Here is a 22,610-nt window from a genome sequence, read left to right on the forward strand (position 1 = left end):
GCAGTGCAACATGTCAGTGGGAGAAGAAGCGCCAAAGTGTCCAAAGCAGTGCCGCGTGTCAGAGGGAGAAGAAGCAATAAAAGTGTCCAAAGCAGTGCAGTGTCTCAGTGGGAGAAGAAGCAATAAAAGTGTCCAAAGCAGTGCAGTGTGCCAGTGGGAGAAGAAGCACCAAAGTGCCCAAAGCAGTGCAACATGTCAGTGGGAGAAGAAGCACCAAAGTGTCCAAAGCAGTGCCGCGTGCCAGAGGGAGAAGAAGCAATAAAAGTGTCCAAAACAATGCAGTGTTTCAGTGGGAGAAGAAGCAATAAAAGTGTCCAAAGCAGTGCCGCGTGTCAGAGGGAGAAGAAGCGCCAAAGTGCCCTTAGCAGTGCCACGTGTCAGAGGGAGAAGAAGCAATAAAGTGTCCAAAGCAGTGCAACATGTCAGTGGGAGAAGAAGCGCCAAAGTGTCCAAAGCAGTGCAGTGTGCCAGTGGGAGAAGAAGCACCAAAGTGCCCAAAGCAGTGCAACATGTCAGTGGGAGAAGAAGCGCCAAAGTGTCCAAAGCAGTGCCGCGTGCCAGAGGGAGAAGAAGCAATAAAAGTGTCCAAAGCAGTGCAGTGTCTCAGTGGGAGAAGAAGCAATAAAAGTGTCCAAAGCAGTGCAGTGTCTCAGTGGGAGAAGATGCAATAAAAGTGTCCAAAGCAGTGCCGCGTGTCAGAGGGAGAAGAAGCGCCAAAGTGCCCTTGGCAGTGCCACGTGTCAGAGGGAGAAGAAGCAATAAAAGTGCCCAAAGCAGTGCAACATGTCAGTGGGAGAAGAAGCACCAAAGTGTCCAAAGCAGTGCTGCGTGCCAGAGGGAGAAGAAGCAATAAAAGTGTCCAAAGCAGTGCAGTGTCTCAGTGGGAGAAGAAGCAATAGTAGTGTCCAAAGCAGTGCAGTGTGCCAGTGGGAGAAGAAGCACCAAAGTGCCACAGCAGTGCAACAAGTCAGTGGGAGAAGAAGCGCCAAAGTGTCAAAAGCAGTGCAACATGTCAGTGGGAGAAAAAGCGCCAAAGTGTCCAAAGCAGTGCCGCGTGTCAGAGGGAGAAGAAGCAATAAAAGTGTCCAAAGCAGTGCAGTGTGCCAGTGGGAGAAGAAGCACCAAAGTGCCCAAAGCAGTGCAACATGCCAGTGGGAGAAGAAGCGCCAAAGTGTCCAAATCAGTGCCACGTGCCAGAGGGAGAAGAAGCAATAAAAGTGTCCAAAGCAGTGCAGTGTCTCAGTGGGAGAAGAAGCAATAAAAGTGTCCAAAGCAGTGCAGTGTGCCAGTGGGAGAAGAAGCACCAAAGTGTCCAAAGCAGTGCCGCGTATCAGAGGGAGAAGAAGCGCCAAAGTGCCCTTAGCAGTGCCGCATGTCAGAGGGAGAAGAAGCGCCAAAGTGCCCTTAGCAGTGCCATGTGTCAGAGGGAGAAGAAGCAATAAAAGTGTCCAAAGCAGTGCCGCGTGTCAGAGGGAAAAGAAGTGCCAAAGTGCCCTTAGCAGTGCCGCATGTCAGAGGGAGAAGAAGCAATAAAAGTGTCCAAAGCAGTGCAACATGTCAGTGGGAGAAGAAGCGCCAAAGTGTCCAAAGCAGTGCCGCGTGCCAGAGGGAGAAGAAGCAATAAAAGTGTCCAAAGCAGTGCAGTGTCTCAGTGGGAGAAGAAGCAATAAAAGTGTCCATAGCAGTGCAGTGTCTCAGTGGGAGAAGATGCAATAAAAGTGTCCAAAGCAGTGCAGTGTGCCAGTGGGAGAAGAAGCACCAAAGTGTCCAAAGCAGTGTGTCAGAGGGAGAAGAAGCGCCGAAGTGCCCTTAGCAGTGCCATGTGTGAGAGGGAGAAGAAGCAATAAAAGTGTCCAAAGCAGTGCCGCGTGTCAGAGGGAGAAGAAGCGCCAAAGTGCCCTTAGCAGTGCCGCATGTCAGAGGGAGAAGAAGCAATAAAAGTGTCCAAAGCAGTGCAACATGTCAGTGGGAGAAGAAGCGCCAAAGTGTCCAAAGCAGTGCCGCGTGCCAGAGGGAGAAGAAGCAATAAAAGTGTCCAAAGCAGTGCAGTGTGCCAGTGGGAGAAGAAGCACCAAAGTGTCCAAAGCAGTGTGTCAGAGGGAGAAGAAGCGTCGAAGTGCCCTTAGCAGTGCCATGTGTCAGAGGGAGAAGAAGCGCCAAAGTGCCCTTAGCAGTGCTACGTGTCAGAGGGAGAAGAAGCAATAAAAGTGTCCAAAGCAGTGCAACATGTCAGTGGGAGAAGAAGCGCCAAAGTGTCCAAAGCAGTGCCGCGTGTCAGAGGGAGAAGAAGCAATAAAAGTGTCCAAAGCAGTGCCGCGTGCCAGAGGGAGAAGAAGCAATAAAAGTGTCCAAAGCAGTGCAGTGTCTCAGTGGGAGAAGATGCAATAAAAGTGTCCAAAGCAGTGCAACAGGTCAGTGGGAGAAAAAACGCCAAAGTGCCCTCAGCAGTGCCGCGTGTCAGAGGGAGAAGAAGCAATAAGTGTCCAAAGCAGTGCAGTGTGCCAGTGGGAGAAGAAGCGCCAAAGTGCCCTTAGCAGTGCCGCATGTCAGAGGGAGAAGAAGCAATTAAAGTGTCCAAAGCAGTGCAACATGTCAGTGGGAGAAGAAGCGCCAAAGTGTCCAAAGCAGTGCCGCGTGCCAGAGGGAGAAGAAGCAATAAAAGTGTCCAAAGCAGTGCAGTGTCTCAGTGGGAGAAGATGCAATAAAAGTGTCCAAAGCAGTGCAGTGTGCCAGTGGGAGAAGAAGCACCAAAGTGTCCAAAGCAGTGTGTCAGAGGGAGAAGAAGCGTCGAAGTGCCCTTAGCAGTGCCATGTGTCAGAGGGAGAAGAAGCGCCAAAGTGTCCAAAGCAGTGCCGCGTGTCAGAGGGAGAAGAAGCAATAAAAGTGTCCAAAGCAGTGCTGCGTGCCAGAGGGAGAAGAAGCAATAAAAGTGTCCAAAGCAGTGCAGTGTCTCAGTGGGAGAAGATGCAATAAAAGTGTCCAAAGCAGTGCAACAGGTCAGTGGGAGAAAAAACGCCAAAGTGCCCTCAGCAGTGCCGCGTGTCAGAGGGAGAAGAAGCAATAAGTGTTCAAAGCAGTGCAGTGTGCCAGTGGGAGAAGAAGCATGTATTCATTCTTCTAACTGTGAAAATAAAAGCAATGTAACTGAATATAAGAACTATCAAGACTCCCGTCTACATATGTTTAATTAATGCCATGATTTAAAAGATTATATTGTACTTGACATTTGAATTGCTTTAGATACTAGTGTGCCCCTTGATACCATCTTTGCTATTAGTAGAGAAATTATTTTTCTCTGAAATTTGACCGCTCAGTAGTTAGGTCAAGTCAAGTGTGCGCACTTTTGTGCTAGATCAGATTTTGAGGACTTATTTACTGGTGCAGCTCATGTAGCCCACACTGCTGTTCCGCTACCTTTTGGGCATATTAGAGGCTTTCCAGACATAGGGCCTTATGTAGAGTTTGGCGGACAGAGGCTCGGTCACAAACGTGGTGGCCATCCCGCCGCCCAAATGACAAGTGCCATTGGCTTTACTGCACTTGTAATACAGCAGGCGGTACAACCACCACGTGTCTTGTTCGCCTAACTCTAAACAATGCCAGTAGTCGGAGTACAATATGGAAGGGAATACAAGGGGTTTTACAATGTGCAAGTACATTCATACGATGGGGTGGAGCTAAAATAATCCACTATGCATCTGTGGAGTAAGCAACAATGTCCAATTTAACCAGGGCTCGAGTCGGGGTACCACGCGGGTGGACGGCATCCCCCCACTTATTTTACCGGGAGCTCGATAACTGGAGCAAATGGAGCCACACATTCACTCTTTGGCCTCTCTGGGGCGAGATCAGACCTCATTCAGAACGCTGCTCACGCGCTGGCTTCTCTGATGCAATCGCATCTAAGGGGTGAGCGAGGGGAGGCAATGAGTCTGGTGGTGCAAGCCACCTTTCGTGACATCACTTCCTGTTGTGACGTCGGCGTCCCCCCACTTCGATTTTTTAGGACTTGTGCCCTGAATTTAACCCCCAAAAAATCAAGAACAGTTAAAAGGCACAAGCTACAGCGTAGTGATTTCTAGGTACAGGTGTGAGGGCAAGACAATGTAGTCCTTAAAGTACAGATTAGGTGGTGACTGATTACGTAGAACACAGCCGTCTTAAACAGATCAGTACACTTCCCTACAATGCAAATGTGGAAACAGATGCAGCATTTTTGAAGCTCCGTAGATGTGTGGCTGACCCTTCCTCCCTTATCTTTAGCCCCCCAACGTCCCACGGCAGTTCAAACCAGTCCATGCATGTACACACATGTACGTTTGCAGTACAATTGTAGCAGTGAGAGTCGCACTGCTAAGTTACACCCTTCTTGGAAGATTTTATTACAAATACTTGCATTTATTTATTTGGGCCAGATTAACTTTTGGAGGTGTAGAACGGTTGTGCTACAAGTTCAGCGGCTTTAATACTAGGCAATGGGAAATTGTTTCAAGCAGTGTTATCCAAAGGATGTCTGAGGCACCAAGCAGGGCATATTTTGGGAGTATTTGTTAGTGCAAATCGTAATTTGTTTTTTTTACCGATTTTCTATTGATCCCGAATGATTGCAATAATATTGAACTATACCATAAACTTTCAGAAACAGGGTTACGCAAAAACAGCTGTAATATGTCTTGCCGGACACCACAAAACCCGTTAGAATGACACTGGCTAGAGAGAAAGTCACAGGAAGAGAGGAAAACAGACAAAGGGCGGGAGGAGCACATTACTCACCTCACGTAATGCTCTTCCTGGTGGGTACTTGGTCTATCTCTCCTTAAGAATATCCCCAAGCACCAGAATGGATCAAGAAGATTTAAACAGCATTGCTCCCTCGCTCCAATTGGTGGTCACCTGAGTTGACTTTGCACCATTCTGGAAGTGACGATGGAGCCGCATAAAGCCACCATGGTCATCAATGCCAGTTTCTTTCTCAACTCTCTCCGAACCCTCAGAAACAAAGGCCAAAAATAATGAGCTGCAGGCCTCTCATTTGGGTTGGGACTTCTTTAGATGGAAAAAGACACCATTGCACAGAACTGGAGGAAGAAGGGCGGTGAAGAACCAGCAGTTAAATAGAGTATCCACCAGAAAAAGTGTTACAGATGGTAAGTAACTTGGTCTTTTAATGGATAATTCTAACTGCAGATTCGTAACCTTTATAACAGATACCAGATCAGTAACTCCCAAAAAGATTGGCTCTGATCTGAGTCTGAACCAAAACGTTGGAGCGCTGTGGTGCTGCTCCAAGGTTCAGTCACACTCGGTTTGGAGTGAGACCAGGAGCGTTGGTATGACTTCAGGATGCAACCCCTGCTGGGTTTAGAGGTATTTGGCTGTGAATCAGAAAGGATTATTGGAAAGGGTCATCCTCCAGCATCAGCGGCATCAGGCCGGCATCAAGGTCATAGGGACCAGAGTGGATTTTGGTGCTGGATTGGAAGTTGGCTCCGGCATCGGAGCAAATCCTAAGAGGGTCTTAGGAGGCCCTGACAGGGTACCACCATTGGTGATCCAACTGGATGCCTCTTTATAGGAATCAATCTGTTGTGATGTAACCATAGGCCCCAGAAGCTCAGGGTGCACTGGAATCAACTGTGGATTTGGCTCCTCGATTACGGACCAGGAAAGAGACCGAGAGGCACCCCTGATGTCCATGAAACTTCGCAGGCTGAGAATGGCAGGACTGGGATGAATTCTGTTGAACCTTCTTGTGCTTTGACGTACCCAAACACTTTGAAGGCGACTAAGACTTGTGGTGTGAATGGCCTCGAAATCAGGGACAGACCTGCACCCTAGACTTCAAGCGTGACCGTGATTTTAATGATTTCTTTTAGTGTTCAGCGACATACAACTTTGCTTAACAATCGGAATTGCTTTTGGATTCATAAGGGCAGACTCCTTGCATGACTTGGAGTTGTACCTCAAACACCAGAGAGACACCTCTGGGGAGTCTGTCACAAACATCTATTTGCAACAGTCCAAATAAGGCTTAAACCCTGTAGTGTTTGGAGGGGCAATACTACACTTGGGGGGGGGGGGGAGGGATGTCTGTGATAGAGAATTTTGGCTCAAAAACTGAAGAGAAAAAATATAGGAGCAAGTTTCTGATCCACATAGGAAAAGGCGGAAAGAAAGGACTTTACGTCAATGTATGGGGGTACTTCGTCACTTCTGGGGCCAAGAGAAGTCGACGCTGAGCCACACGGCGCCACCTACCAGTGCACTGGAGTAATGCTGTATAAATCTTCAGGATCCAGGCTGACTCCTGGGCATATTTTAAAGTTGAAGAATCTGCAGTTAGCAATCTCCATCCTCAAGAGAAATAGAGGTGAGATAAAGAGAATGATCACTATCCCAGAGGGTACTTGGGAGGTTAGGGCCAATAACAACTGGCAACTTGGTTGAAGTCTTAAAACGCACCTGGTTTAATTTCTAAACTTCTGGAGGTGCAACTGCAAGTGATGCAGAGAAACAAAGAAAAGCATTACTAATGCAAAATGGAAACTTTGAGATGAATTAAACATGGCAGCTGGCAGCTAGCACTAAACGGTGACAAGTTGTAGTATTCAGGTAGAAACTCTTGCTGCGCCCTTACCTTGGGTCGGGCTGGATACCGTTGGTGTTTAGATTGTCGTATCCAAATTGATTTAATATCGTGACAACAAGCATCGGGGCCAGAGACTGAGCTGGTTTGGTGAACAGAGCGTTGGTTCCAAAAACCATTGATGAGAGAGGGGACCTAAAAAAAAGGTACAAAAGACATTGTTTTTTTACAAAGCAGATTAAAAGTATACTACAAGAAAAGAGCTTGGAAATGAGACCCAAAAATAATAATATTGAGCTGCCTTTATACATCTGCTTGCTCACTCAAGGTATGCCGATGTACCTTTAATAATATTCTGGACCAATCTCCTGCTCCCAGTTGCGGCCATGATCCAAACACAGGGAGATGATGGCTGTAGCACTGAAACTTTTCAGACACTCACCCTAAGTCACAGATCTGGGTTCGTCGTTCTTTAGCTCACTTTGCCACCCCAGTTCAGACCCAGCTATATGCAAATCAGTCTTGACCCTGTGCCTCATGGAAACTATCCAGCCCGAACTGCCTAGCCATGATCCACAGCCGGCCCCTCTTATACCAGCTATCTCACTCAACAGTATGAGTGGACCCTGTTTTTTACATTTAACAAAAAGCACAACGTTTTGGTGCTATATGAAGCAAATAAACAAAATACTTATGTAAAAACGCACCTTTCTCATGTAATCTACATTCAGTTTTGGGTCTGAAATGCGGTTGAGGCTAGTATTTGTCAGCACGTTCTAATATGAGATATAAAAGGCCTCCATGCGAATGCCCTAGGATTCTACCCACCAGGGGACAGCCTCACTTTTGTTCCTGAAATGGTTATTAGGTGTGCTGATTCAATGGAAGGAATAGGCTCAGAGGACCAAGTGGCTTCAGAGGACGCTTCATCGTTAAGTCAATGACACCACCGTCCTTGTGTCTGTTTCATCTTTTGATCTCCATCATTCACTGCCCTATCCTTATCCCTGCACCTTCAATACCAGAACCATGAGGCTGGGGAGAATTCCAGACAGGGCAAAGAGACTGAACATGTTTTTTGGGGGTGGGGAGACAGGAGGAGCCGCAGAACTTTGGAAAAGGCTACTGACGCAGCATATCAAGCGCATGTGATCACTACAAAACGTGGTCTTCTCCCCCTGCAAGCGGAATTCTACATGGCAACTTTGCCCCACCCTCCTCTCTCGGTTTATGCCACACTGAAGGTACCAGTAACTCCAGAAGTGAGGTGTTACCTGGTATCAGAGGTGGGACTATGAAATGTAAAATAACAAAATATTACCTAGAGTTGATCCCTGTACTAGAGGTGGGTGTTGATAATATAAAGATGCATTTATGGTGAATGCACAGAAATAACAGATTAACCGCCGTTCAATCAACACTGATGGAAAATATGCAACTGAAAAAAATCTTCTTTACTAAAGCTATACCAAGTAGAACCCTCAACCTCATAAGAAATCATGATTTGTGCTACCCTCCTTAATGTTCATTAAATGCGCCTTCTTAGACCCCCAACACCCACATCTGTCTGATGGGTCTGTAGGTCTCTTTTAGTTTCAGCACCTTTGTTTCTTGTTTCACTACTTTATGCTATGGAATATTACGGTTTAATTGTGGAATGAGTACAAGTATAGGTAGCAGAAAATGAGTCAACATCACAATGCTTGGCGCTGAATAACAAAGGCTGCTTTCATTCAACCAGTAGTTTTCTCATTCTGTCTCGGGGAAATTACTTCACCAACCATCCCTGCTGTGCCTCTGCAAGCTCCCCGTCTCACGATCAGTCAAATGTTCTAGGCCAGCCATATCACTTCAAGTAAATACCTTGCATTTGTGTCATTCCCCAATCCAAGGCCTCCCTTCTCTACCCCTGGTATGCACTGCCATCAATTCCTCATTGCTTCCACCTCCAAAATATGTCTGCCCTGCGATCCTCCACCCCGGTACAAAATATGTAGGAGCGGCACCCAGCCTGGGAGTTCAAAATGAGCCATCCATCCATCCATCCATCCATCCATCCATCCATCCATCCATCCATCCATCCATCCATCCCTCACTCACTCACTCACTCCTGTTAGTTCCATCCTAAATAGACAGAGGTTAGATTGCCCCACAGCAGACTGCAGTGTGGAGCATCAGTTAAAATGGCTACTAGTAAAATGTCTTAACTAGGAAATTGTTAGACTTGACAGCCTTAGGGTGGTCTTCCCCCAACTTTTTTATTGCCTCCCTTCATTTTTTTGACCTTGGTTTGGTTGGCTTTAGGACTCAGCACACTTTGCTACTGCTAAACAGTGCTAAAGTGCTTGAGCTTTCTCCCCTAAATATGGTGATATTGTTTCATCCCCGATTGGCATATTTAATTTACTTATAGGTCCATAGTAAAGTGCACTACATGTTCCCTGGGGCTGTAAATTAAATGCTACTAGTGGGCCTGCAGCACTGACTGTGCCACCCACATAATAGCCCCTTCACAATGTCTCTGGCCTGCCGTTGCAGGGCCTGTGTGTGCAGTTTACTGCAGCTTGGACTTGGCATTTAGAAGTACTTGCCAAGCCTGAAAACTCCCATTTTATTACATATAAGTTACCCCTGCGATAGGCCCTAGGTAGCCCTAAGGACAGGTTGCTGTGTGAGAGAAAGATAGGACCTGTACTTTTATGTTTTGCATGTCCTGGTAGTGATAAACAGCTAAATTCGTTGTTCACTACTGTGAGGCCTACTCCTCTCCTAGGTTAACATTGGGTATTCCTTAAAACACTTCAAAGCTGTAATTCCTGGTCAGAAAGGAGTAGCTGCATCATGTTTTATATCTTTGGAATAGTTATGATAAACTCTCTTTACTGGTAAAGTTGGGTTTAACATCATTTTAGAAAACCGCTTTTTGAAAGTGGGCATTTCCCTGCTTATAGCTCTGTTTGCCTTGCAGTCTGCCTCCAATACACACCTGGGGTGGGTGGCGGCTGCACTTTGTGCATTTGTTCTAGACAGCCGCAAACACAGGAAGGCTAGGTGTGTCCGAGTACCCATTGACATACTTTTACATTCTTATGGTTCTCCCTGGGCAGGAAGGGAGGGAAGGGCCGACACAGACTTCAATAGGTAAGGACTTGACCCCACACAAAGGGCTGATTACCCCCTACTGGTGGTATGGAGCCAGGGCTGGGAAGAAAGGACCTGTAGGCACTTCACAGACCTCTTTGAAGTCTCCCCCACTTCAAAGGCACATCTGGGTATAAGTACTGGGTCTCTGACCCTTCCAAGGCAGTACATTTCTGGGTCTGTGACCACTCCACCAGGAGGAAGAGCTGTGGTGCTGCTAAAAGGACTGCTATGCTGCTGGACCGCTGCTTTGCTGAACTCTGCCTTACTGTGTTCTTGCCGTGCTGAGCCGCCCTGCTGCTTGCTGTTCGGCAACTGGGTGAGATGGACTGGACCCACATCATTTGAACCCAGACGGACTCCAAGGGCTTGCTGGCTTGCCTCCTGTTCCCAAGTCTCAGGGATATAAAAAGACTTTGAACCACCTGCATCTGCACCTGGACTCTATAATCCGCATCGGATTCAGCACCACTCTGCCGTAGTGAGGGTCGGAACAATGACTCTTGCCCCTACGTGTAGTGCACTCGGCGCATTGCCGCAGCTACATGGAAGACCTCTATGCATCTCCTCCACAGCGTGATCTACGCTGCCTCGTATCGAGGACATCGTCCAGATCAAAGATACTTTTGTTCAGTGGACCAAAGGAGGTCCCTACTACCAGCCTGTGCTCCTTCGCAGTAAGCCCGAACTCTTGATTTTGTCCTGGCCTAGTGTTTTTGGTCTAGTTTTACGTAGAAAGTCATACTTTTTTTTCTAAACTGTTGTGGAGTTTTCACTGTTTTACTATTTAAGTGTTGCACAAATACTTTACACATTGTCTCTTAAGTTAAGCCCGACTGCTCCATGCCAAGCTACCAGAGAGTGAGCACACGATAATCTAGATTGTTTAGTGACTTACCCTGACTAGGATTGTGGCTCCTGCTAGGACAGGGTGTATACTCTAGCAACCTAAAACCCAATTTCTAACAGAAATCCAATGCAGTCTGGGCTCTTCTAAGAACTTGTCAATACACATAGGAACAAGAAGAAACATTTGTTGTTCAGCAAGAATAGGGAACAAGAAGATATCCATTTTCAAGATGTCCCTTTGGGCGTCACTTAGAACTAAAAGCTGTGAAATGTGATTCCAGGAAGGGATCCCTATGATTTAAAGATATGTACATAGAATTCTGTTACAGAGGGAGGAACAGATGTTGGCTATAACAACACTGTGCTTCAACAGCAATAATCGTTGACAGAAACTTTTTTTTTTAATTTCATAAACATTTTTTGACTTACTGGTTAAACATTGTGCGGTACATCAGTGCAATAAAACAGCCAGCAAATCGCTTCGTACAGTACATCGCAATTATAAGGCACTTTCCCGCATCAAAACATTTGGTATCATGAAATATCCCAACTTCCCTTCCCATCCCACCCATGCCAATGGAACTAAAAAAAGATTGAGCAGCAGAGTCCAAAACTCAGTCCATGCACTGTATTCACAAGAGACCTGATTGTCAAGAACATTACGCGACTTTGAGAATATGGCACCTTTCTACAACAGCAAATAAGCCATGGCAAGATTGTCCCCCACCCAGAACCCACCTCCACATCCCACATTAATAACCCAAGCAGTAAAGAAAAATATTTTAAATGAAATTATCCACATATATGGAGTAAACAGACATAGCATCCGCCCCCCATAATCGATCCCTATTAGCGTCTGAGTCCAGCCAGCCCACCACTTCCCATCTAATACTGGTGAGGTCATACTGTCTCCGATTCCGTGGTTTCTGTAGCGCTTGCAGCAGTTCCCTCACCCTCATTCTCAGAAACCGCTTGTTGCTGTAATAAGTATGTAGTAAATGGACCCCAAATGTCCTTCGGACGGGACTTAATAGGTAGTGCTTCTGCATAGCAGCTCAGGTTGTCCTGCCAAAAGGTCATCGTGAGCATCCAGCACTTAAATTTGGGGGCATGGCCCCAACCCCATCGGCAAGCAAAATGACGTTTCGCTAGGAGTAAAGCCAGGGCCAGAAACTTTTTATGTGGCGTGTTTATATGTCTTGTCAGTCATAAAAGGGCCATTAGCGGGCAAGGCTCCAATTAATGTCCTAGTGTATGTGAGAGACCTTCAAAAACGTGCACCCAGAAATCGGCCACCCGTGGACAACTCCACGCCTAATGAAAATAATCCACCCCCTCGCTGCCACATCTAACACATCTATCGTCTTCCCTAATATGTATCTTCCGAAGTCTGGCCGGAATGTGATACAGCCTATGTAAGAATTTAAGGTGTATGAGGCGGAGCCTGCTATTACCCGTAATAGCTTCTGTGTTTGAGCAGCTGCTCTTCCATTGATCATCCCTTAACGGGGTTCCCAGATCCCGGTCACATTCCTGTCTGGCCTTAACTGTGTGAGATGGCGTAGCAGCCTGTGTATGTCGGTATAGGAGTGACAGCATGGCCAGGGGGGTCCGTCTGTAGAAATGCGTGTAAGGAGGCTAATGTCTCCGGTTCCTCGGGAAACATTGGGGTGACAGCCTTTACACTCTGACGTAATCGAGTATAGAGGAAAATATCCATTGTTGACGGTGTGCGCGGGGCATAAAATTGTTCCAGTGTTCGGAATTGTCCTCCTTGATAAAGGTCTCCCCAGGTGTAATACTTCAGGTCTTTAAGCATTTTACGGCAAATTGCCTCGCACGTAACCCTCAACAATGGGTTATTCAACAGGGTCATATTTGGAGAGTAAAGCAACGGGGAGCCTAGCCTGTGAGCTATACGCGGTCACGCCACTATTGTACAGTCCACCGTAGAGGGGTCTCTCCGCGCTGCGCAACAGAGGTGAACAGATAGGCTGCCGGAGGCGTCGGGCCAAGTAGCCGTCCTTAACTGCCAAGTGAGGCATAAAGGGCGGCGGGTGGAACCAGTATAGCGCAAAGTGCGCCTGCGCGCAGTAATAATAGAACTCAAAATTAGGCACCTCGTACCCTCCTTGATGGTAAGGCAGCATCAGCGTACTCAAACTAAGTCGGGCTTGCTTCCCGCCCCATATGAGTCTCGTTAGTTGTGACCTAAGGGTGCGAAAGAAGAAACTACCAAGGTGATATGGAATGTTAATAAAAAGATATAATAATTTAGGTAGTAGCACCACTTTTGATCAATGAAATCCGTCCTGCCATGGATAGGGGCTGTCTCAACCATTTGGTGATATTGTCAGTTATTTTAGTCATAGCTGTTCCGTAATTAGCTCTCATAAGAGTTTCCTTATCCCTGGTGACGTGGATGCCCAAGTATTTAAGCTCATCCATCTCCCAAACCAGGGGGTAGTCGAGCTGGTGTGGTTGGGTTTTGTCAGTCAGGGGGAAAACTGCAGATTTAGACCAATTGATTTGGATTCCTGAAATGGCCCTGAACTTAGTGATCTCTCGCAGTAGCAGATTTAGATTATCCTGCGGCTTACGCACATATAAGGTCATATCATCGGCGTATACTGAAATAAGCAGTTGTCTGGTAGGATAGATCAGAGCTTTATCATTATGGTGTTGGCGCAATTTGGCAGCTAGGGGTTCGATGGCGATAGCAAAAAGGATAGGGGATAGTGGGCATCCCTGGCGAGTGCCTCTGGAAATGGGAAATGGGGAGGACCTAGCGCCATTACGAAGTTTCGATGCCGTCGGCTGGCAATAAAGTAATTGTATCCATTGGAGGAAAGACACTGGCATACCCATTCGGCCCAATACACCCATCAGGTAATCCCATTCCAGGGAATCGAACGCCTTGGTGGCGTCTAGAAAGAGTGCCACTGCGGCACAATTGGGGGGGTCTATGTCTTGCAAGACCGCTGCGAGGGTTCTGAGATTATGTGTTGTAGCGCGATTCGGGATGAATCCCGCCTGATCTGGCAACACCAAGCGCTGCATGAGGAGACTGTCGCGTTGCCAGGACCTTAACTAGTATTTTCATGTCACAGTTTAGCAGCAACAGGGGACAATAAGAGTCGCAGCTCTGCGGGGGTTTCCCGGGTTTGAGAAGGGACGTGAGCAAGGCATCTCGTATGGTTTCTGGTAATCTTCCCTCATCGGTTGTTTTATAAAATTCTATTGGTAGGCCATCTGATCCTGGGGCGCGCCCCGATCGCATGTGCATGATGGCTTCCGTAATTTCGTCTAGTTCCAAATCGAGGTTCAAAAAGTTTTGTTGGGTGTCACCTAACCAGGTCAGTGCTGTGTCCTCCAGGTAGGTTGCGAGGTCGAGAGGTTCCCCTCTTTGGGAGGAATATAGTTTACTATAGAAATCTTTGAATGTAGAGAGGAGATCAGGAAGGTTCCTTTGGGTATTGCCCTGCTCGTCCTGTATAGCTGTAACATAATTAGAAATTTTGGGGGGTCTAATCGCTGCAGCGAGGGTTGTCCCTGGGCGATCTCCTTCACCATACACTCGGGCCATATGTAGTTTGCCACGAAATCTACTCTCCCTATCAGCCAAGGCCTCGTATTCCGTTACCAGACTGCGCAGAGTGGCCCTGAGGGTTTGGTCATCGGGGCTGGCGCTGATTGCAGCTTCGTGCAATTTAAGTTTCTTTTCTAAGTTGTTAAGATCTGTGCGCAGCGATTTAAGGACTCCCCCCCGCCCCCTTGGCAATGCACCAACCTCGGACCATAACTTTAAAAGCTTCTCACACTGTGGTGATGCTTGAGACTGACCCTATATTTTGCTCAAAGAAGGTGTTTATATCTGGTTCCAGATCCGCTTGAAATGCAGGGTCTTGCAAATGTAGAGGGTTAAGGCGCCAGCTCCTATAAGGAGATTGTTGTACCGGGGGAACCAAGTCCAATATGACAGGCGAGTGATCGGAAAAAGTGTGGGTTAAGTGTGTCACCCGGCGCAGCCAAGTGGCCATTCCAGTAGACACGAAAATGTAGTCCAGTCTGGCCCATGTGTTGTGAAATGCTGTGTAGTGAGTGCCCTCCCGGACCGTGGGGTGAATGTGTCTCCAAGAGTCAAGTAAATAATTGTCTGCTGTGAGGGTCTGTGGTGTTCTACAAGAATTAGTGTAATGCGTTGGGTAGGTGTTGGACCTATCGAAGCTAGGTTGTAACGCCGTATTGAAATCCCCACCCCAGATCACATAGGTAGTGCTGATATCTTGAATCCTATCCCACTGTCGCAGGAGAGTATGAGGGTCGTCATTGTTTGGTCTGTAGTAATTGGCAAAAGTAACATTGTGGGAGTGGAGTCTACCCCAGAGCAGACAACACCGCCCTCCAACATCCGTTTCAGATCCTCCCGGAACAAACGCCACCCCCCGCTTGACCAAAATTGTAACTCCCCTCGCATATGTAGAGTAGGATGCGAAGCAGCGATGTGTTGCCCACATTGAGGCAAAGAGGGGCGTAGTCGTGGGGCATAAATGTGTCTCCTGTAACATGGCAATCCCGATGAGTTGCCGTTATCGTTGACAGAAACTAGTCCTGTTTTACAGAACAGCTGATAGTACTTCTGGTAATTACCTGCAAAGGGACTCCGGAGATAGATTGAAAATTATCACTATACTACACAGAGCCACCAGGCCTTTGGGCAAGAAAGGGGAGTTGAAAGTTGAAAACTAACAGAGGTGCATAGCCTGAAGCAACTAAATGGAGGGCAAGGTGCAAGCACAATATGCATAGTATTGAGAATGCCCACTTTAAAACTAATTCACTTTACTTTTCTCCATTTTATTTACAATAGACCTTGATTACACAGATTGATCATACAAACAGATTGTTCGAGGTGCAGGACTACCATGACAGCTTTTATATCCCACAGTGTGGGACTGCCCGTGGGACTGTGAAATCATGGAAGGAAGCAGAAGACTAACTAGTGGATAACCAAATGGGAGTTCTGGAGAGTTCGAACAAAGGAATGAGAGTTCTGACACAGGAAATAAATAAACCATAGCTACCAGGTTCTAAGACTGCTTATGTGTGACATACTCACAGTTTCAGTTTGGTTATGGGTGAAATTTGAAATCCTTAAGTGGGACACTTAGAGTGATATAAAATCGAGAACTGGGACCCTAATAGAGAACAACAGTTACATCCTTCAATGGAAGCTCAGTCTTGAACAAGAAAAGGGCTTACACCTTCTCAAGAGGGCTTCAAGAGGCAGGACAGACTATGTCTTGTTAGACATAAGGTTGTGGGGCAGATTTGTGAATTTTAAAATGCTGGCAATAATTGAGCAATCATAAGCTCTCCATTTAACATGAAGGGAGTGGCTGTTCGGAAATAGGGGTATAGGCCCCGTACATCAATCTTTTATCAAATGTGATCTTGGCGGGAGCTCCCATTACAGAGTCCAGAAGAGAGGCGGAAATGTATCCCATCCGTAAAAAAGGTGACAGGAGCAACACTTCTAACTACAGGCCCGGCCTATCAGTCTGCAGGACACCCTGCAGAAGGTGTTCTGCAGGCAGGTCTTGAGAGAGATCCAGCAACGGAGGAGTGAGGTTAAGATTCTATGGCCCGTCTAGGCTGGCTTTAGAGCTAAATTTAGCATAACAGACCACGTTTTTAAACTAGCCCTTATCTTGTGGAAATATATAAAGTTGAAATCAGAACATTTTTATATCGCTTTTGTAAACTTGAGGAACGCTTTTGATCGTGTCCCTAGGTAAAAACTTTGGGACTCCCTCAAGTTGATGGGGGTTCCCAACTGATTGCTATATATTATAGCAAGTTTTCACGAGCATAACTTCACCCATGTGCGATGGAACAAGCAGAGCAAGTTAACAGACAGAATTTTCATTAAGTGAGGAAAATGTCAAGGTTGCGTCCACAATCCCACACGATTTTTGTTAAATATTAATGATGTGTTTATCCATCTATCTAATTGCACTCAATATGTTCCCAAACATAATGGTACACATATCCTAGGGCTACTTTTCACAGATTATAAACTTGCCTATCTCAAGAAACAAGTGTGGCTTCAAAATCTGTCCTTGTATTGTGTTCCTGTGGCCACAGACGGGCACGGTTTTGAGGGAGCATATTGTCCCTTGCAATTAAGTGCATTTTCCCCAATTGTGATTTGCACCTTACATCACTAAGCGCCAAGTTTCTGACCAATAATGTTCTCTATTGTACATGAGATGTTATTCTTTATGCCATTATACCAATATGAAGGGGCTAGTGTATCAATGCGGTGGAAGGAAAACATAAAATACATGGTGCTCCGTAGTAAACGCTATATAAATGCATTTACAAGCCATGATCAATCTGTGAAAGAAAACACATGTGATATATTTAATGTTGTACTGAATACACATGAACTATTTGACACTAGGGTGTAGAAGTTACTATTTTGACGGGAGATGGGTGCATGTATGTTATTGCTTTCAGCCTAAGATAAAAAAAAATTCAAATTCAGACAAGTGGGTGGGGCTCTTACAAGTGCTAATTGAAGTTACGGCTGTGTATTAATCAAGTTATTTTTATTTGAAGAAAATAATCACAGAGAGACACACAACATAACAGAAAGCACCATGAGGTGACATTTTACCCAACCTTGGTATTGATTAGGTCACATAGTAAAATCAGGATCAAATGTAAATAAATCAGTGTTAATGCACATCCTCCGAGTATAGAACCAGGGTCAGGATTCGAGTTGAGGTACCACGCGGGTGGACGGCATCCCCCCACTTATTTTACCAGGGGGACACCGTCCCCCCTGCCAAACAGCTGGACTTCACTCTTTGGCCTCTCTGGGACGAGGAGCTCGGCACCTTTCGTGACGTCACTTCCGGTGACAGCGTCCCCCCACTTCTTTTTTTAGGACTTCACTGTGAGAAGTTGGCCCGATATGCAGCGTTCGCTATTCTAGCGACCACTATGTATCGTTCCAAACGACCTGGGGTCCTGATTGGCAGGGTCCCAGGCCAACTACGTCGTAAACCAGCTAAAACACAGGGCAAAAAAATTGGGGGCAACCATAGTCAGGAGGTACCTTCCTACACAACCCCCCCCCCCCCCCCAAACGAAAGGAGATAAGGCTATCCTTGTCCAGGTAAGCCTCTATTACCTAAGTGGCCATATAAGGAAGGACCAGCTCTGGCTTGGTTTCCCCCTGTGTCATGGTCCACTAGGCAACCCCTCACCCTAAGGGCATCTGAGGGTCTCCACCATAGGGAATCTCTGTCTCTGGTGTGTCTTGGGATAGAAAAAGGCTGATGCTGGGATGGAGTGCTGAAGTGAGGCTCCTCTACCTTTGGGCTCAACTTCCTCCAATCACCATCCATCATGTGTGCCTTTCTTTCTTTAGCTGAGATGCACTGAGCTCTCAGGGTCAGCCTCTGGCTACCTAAAGCTGGAGGCTGAGTCCCTCGGTTTGGCTTACTGGAGGGACAGGTCAGGTCTGGGGTTTTTAGGCCCCATGTTTGGCTGTGCCCAACAGTGTCCAGCTGGGGGAGGTCCCTAACTACTTTTAAGGGGGATCCCTCAGGAGTCTGATTTCTTTTCACTTAGCTAGGTTTCCCAGCTTCAGTGATCCTAATCCTAATCCTAGAGTCTGGTGGGAGGGAGATTTCTCTTCCTCCTCAATGCTCTCTGTCTGAGTGGAGTGATCCATTGTTTCAGGCTTCACAACACTATCATCTGTTTGAGTAGAGGCTGAGACCATTACAGCCTTGCCAACCTTTTCAGGAGGGCACCCAGCTTGTGTTTGGGCTGTGACTGTCACAGCCCTCCTATCCTGTTCAGGAAAGTCTGTCTGAGCCTGGGCAGTGGCTACCACTGCTCTTCCAACCTTTTCAGGGAGGAATGGTGCTTGGACTGGGGCTGTAGCTATTACTGCCCCACTAACCTTTCTGGGTAGGCCTATCATTCTGGAGTGAGTTTCTTGCTCCACCTCAGCCCATTCTGAGATTTCCAGGTCATTCCCCAGTAAGCAATCTACAGGTAGGGTGTCTGTCACTGCCACTCTCATGGGCCCTGTGACATTACCCCAGCTGAGCTCAATTACTGCCATGGGATGCCTTCTTTTCGCTCCATGAACGTCTGTCACCTGATAAGTGAAACCAGGGGTCAGTTGAGCAGAGGGGACCAGATGGTCAATCACCATGGTGATGCTGGCCCCTGTGTCTCTGTATGCCTCAACTTTCTGACCATTGATAAGGGGCTCCTGTCTATACTTTCCCAAAATGTGGGAACCAGTAGTGAAGTTGGCAAACCCCAAGCCAGTCTCACAGACAAGAGTTGTTTCAGGGGACCTGGCTAGGCCATAGTCCACCTGGTTTCCCAAAGTAATGCCCACCACATTCTTGGGGGCACTCCCACCACCTGGGGGATTACCACTAGTGGTAACAGGAGGTCTGGGAGTATTACCTGGGGGTATGGTTTCCTTATTGCTATTTTTAGGGCAACTGACATCACTTTTGTAATGGCCCACCTGTTTACAGGTATGGCAATAAGGTTTCCTTTGGGTTTTGGGAGAAGTAGGGGACCCACCCTTGTCAGAGGATTTTTGGGGCCCTGTCGTTTGATCAGAAGATTTATTCCCACCCTTCTCTTGAGGCTTGGTCGATTCCTTCTTTTGGTCACCACCCTGGTTCTTAGGCCTGACCCTGGTTCTGACCCATTTGTCCGCCCTCTTACCCAATTCTTGTGGAGAGGTCAGATCAGAGTCTACCAGGTGCTGGTGTAATAACTGGTTCTGACAATTACTTAAGATTTGCTCTCTCATAATTAGATTGTAAAATCCTTTAAAATCAGTAACCTTACTTCCCAGTAGCCAGCCTTCAAAAGCCTTAGTGGCACAATCGACAAAGTCAGACCAGTCCTGAGACTGAGTTTTCTGGGTATCCCTGAACAGCAACCTGTACTGCTCAGTGGTTAAGCCGAACCCATCAATCAGTGTGTTCTTCAGGACCTGGTAATTGTTAGCATCCTTGACTCTGGTAGTGAGGAGCTTATCTCTACCTTTACCTTCAAAGGAGAGCCACAAGATAGCTGCCCACTGACTCTGGGGGACGCACTGTACAGTGCAGGCCCGCTCCAAAGCAGTAATCCATTTGTGGATGTCGTCCCCTTGCTTAAAGGGGGGCACTATCTTATTCAGGTGCTTAGTGTCTAAACTCCTGGGTTCCCGTGGGGGAATGCTGCCACCAGTGGGAATTGTCCCACTCAATTCTTGCTCTCGAGCAAAGGCGAGTCTTTCTTTGGCTAGGGCAAGTTCTTCCCTCTCGATCCGCAGATTGACTTCCCTCTCCTTTGCTTCGTACATTCTCCTCTGAGGTGATGTCATCCCTCTTCGAGCAGAACCTCGAGAGCCATTGGTCCGAGCGGATCTGTTAGAGCCTCTCGACAGAGACCTAACTCGTCCGTTCCCAATGTTAAGCTGGCCCGAGAGAGGGCCCAGGGGTCTCCTAGTACCAATCTCGTGCCGGCTTAAGTTGTCCTGAGTTAGCTGACTAACTATGACTGGACCTTCGTCTGCCTCGTCCCCAGATGTCTCTGGTTCCTCGTCCTCCTCTTCGCCCTCGGCGGAGAGATGGATAAGGTCAGGGTCACCTCGGGTTCCCTCGAGGGGAGGCATCTCCATTTCTGGATGAGAAGGGTCGGTGTTACCCACCCTCCTAGCATCATAAGTCTCCAAGAGACCAATCAGAAACGGAATGGTAGGGTTTGCACCCTGTTTTAACTTCCGAGATGTACAGATCTGTCGCATCTCGTGGAAGCTAAGTGCAGCATATCTGGAGGTGACCTGTGGAGGGTCGACTGACACAAGGGGAGACTCAGAGTTTCCTCCTTTGTCCGACATGCTGCTTCTAGTGTGGTGTAAGTGATGCACCTACCTACACTATGGGTTTATCTACTGATCCCTTGCTAAGAGTTGTAGCCAAGGTGTGCTAAGCCTTGAGGAGCTGCAACAGCTGGTTCAGTAGAACTCAGAGTATTCTAAGCTAAGTTATATGTACCTGGAGTACTTATGTGATCTATCACAAGATATTCTTAGGATACGCGTGGTAAAACAACAGCAAGCTCAAATCCCACCGCTGCCACCAATGTGAGAAGTTGGCCCGATATGCAGCGTTCGCTATTCTAGCGACCACTATGTATCGTTCCAAACGACCCTTATGGTGATTGGTTGTAAGTCAACCTTAGACCAGCTATCCTAGTAGCGTGGATACGAGCAGTCTTCGGGCTAAACTCTAGAGGGCGTGTTAAGCCAGCTGTAATACCATCACATACCCCTTGAACACCAAGTGAAAGGACACCACACAAGTGTTATGAAAATAAACAGGATATTTATTAGAATCACAACAGCCCTGTACTATTTGTGAGGACAGGGTACTAAGCACAAAACAAAAGCTCTTAGAAAATACTTCAAGTGCACAATTTAAAACAGGTGCCCGAGGGCACAGAAAGTTTAGTGGTCTCGGGCGGACCCGATAAGGCAAGTCGGAAGCGAGGGACTCGGGACCCTAGAGTAAGGAGGCTATGCAGGCACCGAAATGCCGAAGTTACCTAGCCACGAGGGCTGCGGCTGCACAAGTCTTACAGGCGTCGGGGGTCTTCGCTGACGAGCCAGGAGCCGGAAGAAAAGGAGTTGCTGGCCGGCGACCAGTGATGAATAGTTCGTAGAGATCCAAGCCTAGATCAGTGATCGTTGATACCTGAAAGCAGAGGGGACCAAGTTCGTACTACTAGCCAGTAGTCAGAGGGTACCAGGAAGGCACCGGTTGGCCGTCACCTCGACTAGGTGAGTGGGCGACGCTAGGCTCTGCAGTCTCACGGACCAGGAGGCGTTGTCGGCGACCAGGATGGAGGTGCGAGCTGTCCCACGAAGGTTGATGCTGTCGGCGTCGCTGGGCCCAGGATTGGGGCAACAAGCCTTGGCAGATCTCAGGGCCACGTGGTGGGCCTAAGATGGCGTCTTGAGTGGACCAGGAGGGTCCGGGGTGCTCCTCTCGAAAAAGGGAGCAAGGGCCGATCTGGAGCAACCAGACCAGCAGCGTTGGTTGTCGGATGTCGTCAAAGAAGGGCACAAGCCAGCGGCTAGTGACTAGACAACGTGCTGAGCAGCGAGCAGAAGGGCCCCACGCAGATCGTGGAGATGCTGGGAGACTGCACTTCGGTGCTGGAGCTACTCAGGGTCGGGGCTTCTCGGACCCCAGAGCACTCACCAGAGAATTGCTTCGATGGTCGTGCTGTTTAAGAAAGCGTGCAGGTTTTGATGCTGGCCGGTCCCTCGAGGTCTCGTCGCACCCACAGATCTCAGCTGAGCTGACGACGTGGGTAGAGGTCAGAGGTGCCAGGGAAGCCGGTTCTCGTCGAGCTGGGCCGTCGGATCCTTGAGGAAGGACTTGCAGCAAACCGCAGAGTTCTTAGGTGGTGCCTGCGGATGCAGGGTGACTACTCCTTAGCCACAAGGGAGAAATCTTGAGAAGAGTCTCGAAGTCCTTTCGTAGAAAGTATTCTTGATTCAAAGATGATCTAATTTGGAAGGGTCCCCGCTCCGGCCTTTATCCTAAAGAAAGGGGTGGGTACATGACTAGGTCCTGCCCTAAGGGTGGGACCAGGAAGGGGGGTAGTTACACCCCTCTCCCCCTGCCGGACTTTCCCCAGGTCAGGGGCTGCGCGCCCCTGGAACTGGTTCTAGCCGGCAGATGCATAGTGAGCACCGGGGTGCCACTCCGCAGTCACCTTCTTGTAAAGCCCTTCCTACCCAGAATACACAAACCCTGTCTGGGACGGTGCGAACACCGCCCTTGACAGGAAACCCTTTGTCCAACTCTCCTCGCTGGAAGGACTCCCAGCAGCAGGAGGTCAGACTCGTGTCTGTGGTGGCAGCGTCCATTTTGTGGAGCTGAGGCTTCAGTTAACTTTAACCGGGGTTCACAGTTACGTACATGTC

At 47.8% G+C, this 22,610-nt stretch overlaps 1 protein-coding gene across 4 annotated transcripts in view; it reads right to left on the minus strand.

The window, feature by feature from the left end:
- LOC147684886 (solute carrier family 68 member 1-like) overlaps positions 1-22,610 on the minus strand; it is a 221,551-nt gene that overhangs the window by 12,526 nt on the left and 186,415 nt on the right. For all 4 annotated transcript variants that reach the window (XM_086940761.1, XM_086940759.1, XM_086940760.1 and 1 more), the window contains exon 7: positions 6,638-6,781. In XM_086940761.1, the coding sequence (XP_086796887.1) occupies positions 6,638-6,781 (144 nt within the window). The remainder of the gene's footprint in view (positions 1-6,637; positions 6,782-22,610) is intronic.

Source organism: Lissotriton vulgaris, chromosome 10, assembly GCF_964263255.1.
Source record: "Lissotriton vulgaris chromosome 10, aLisVul1.2, whole genome shotgun sequence".
Taxonomy (NCBI): Eukaryota; Metazoa; Chordata; class Amphibia; order Caudata; family Salamandridae; genus Lissotriton; species Lissotriton vulgaris.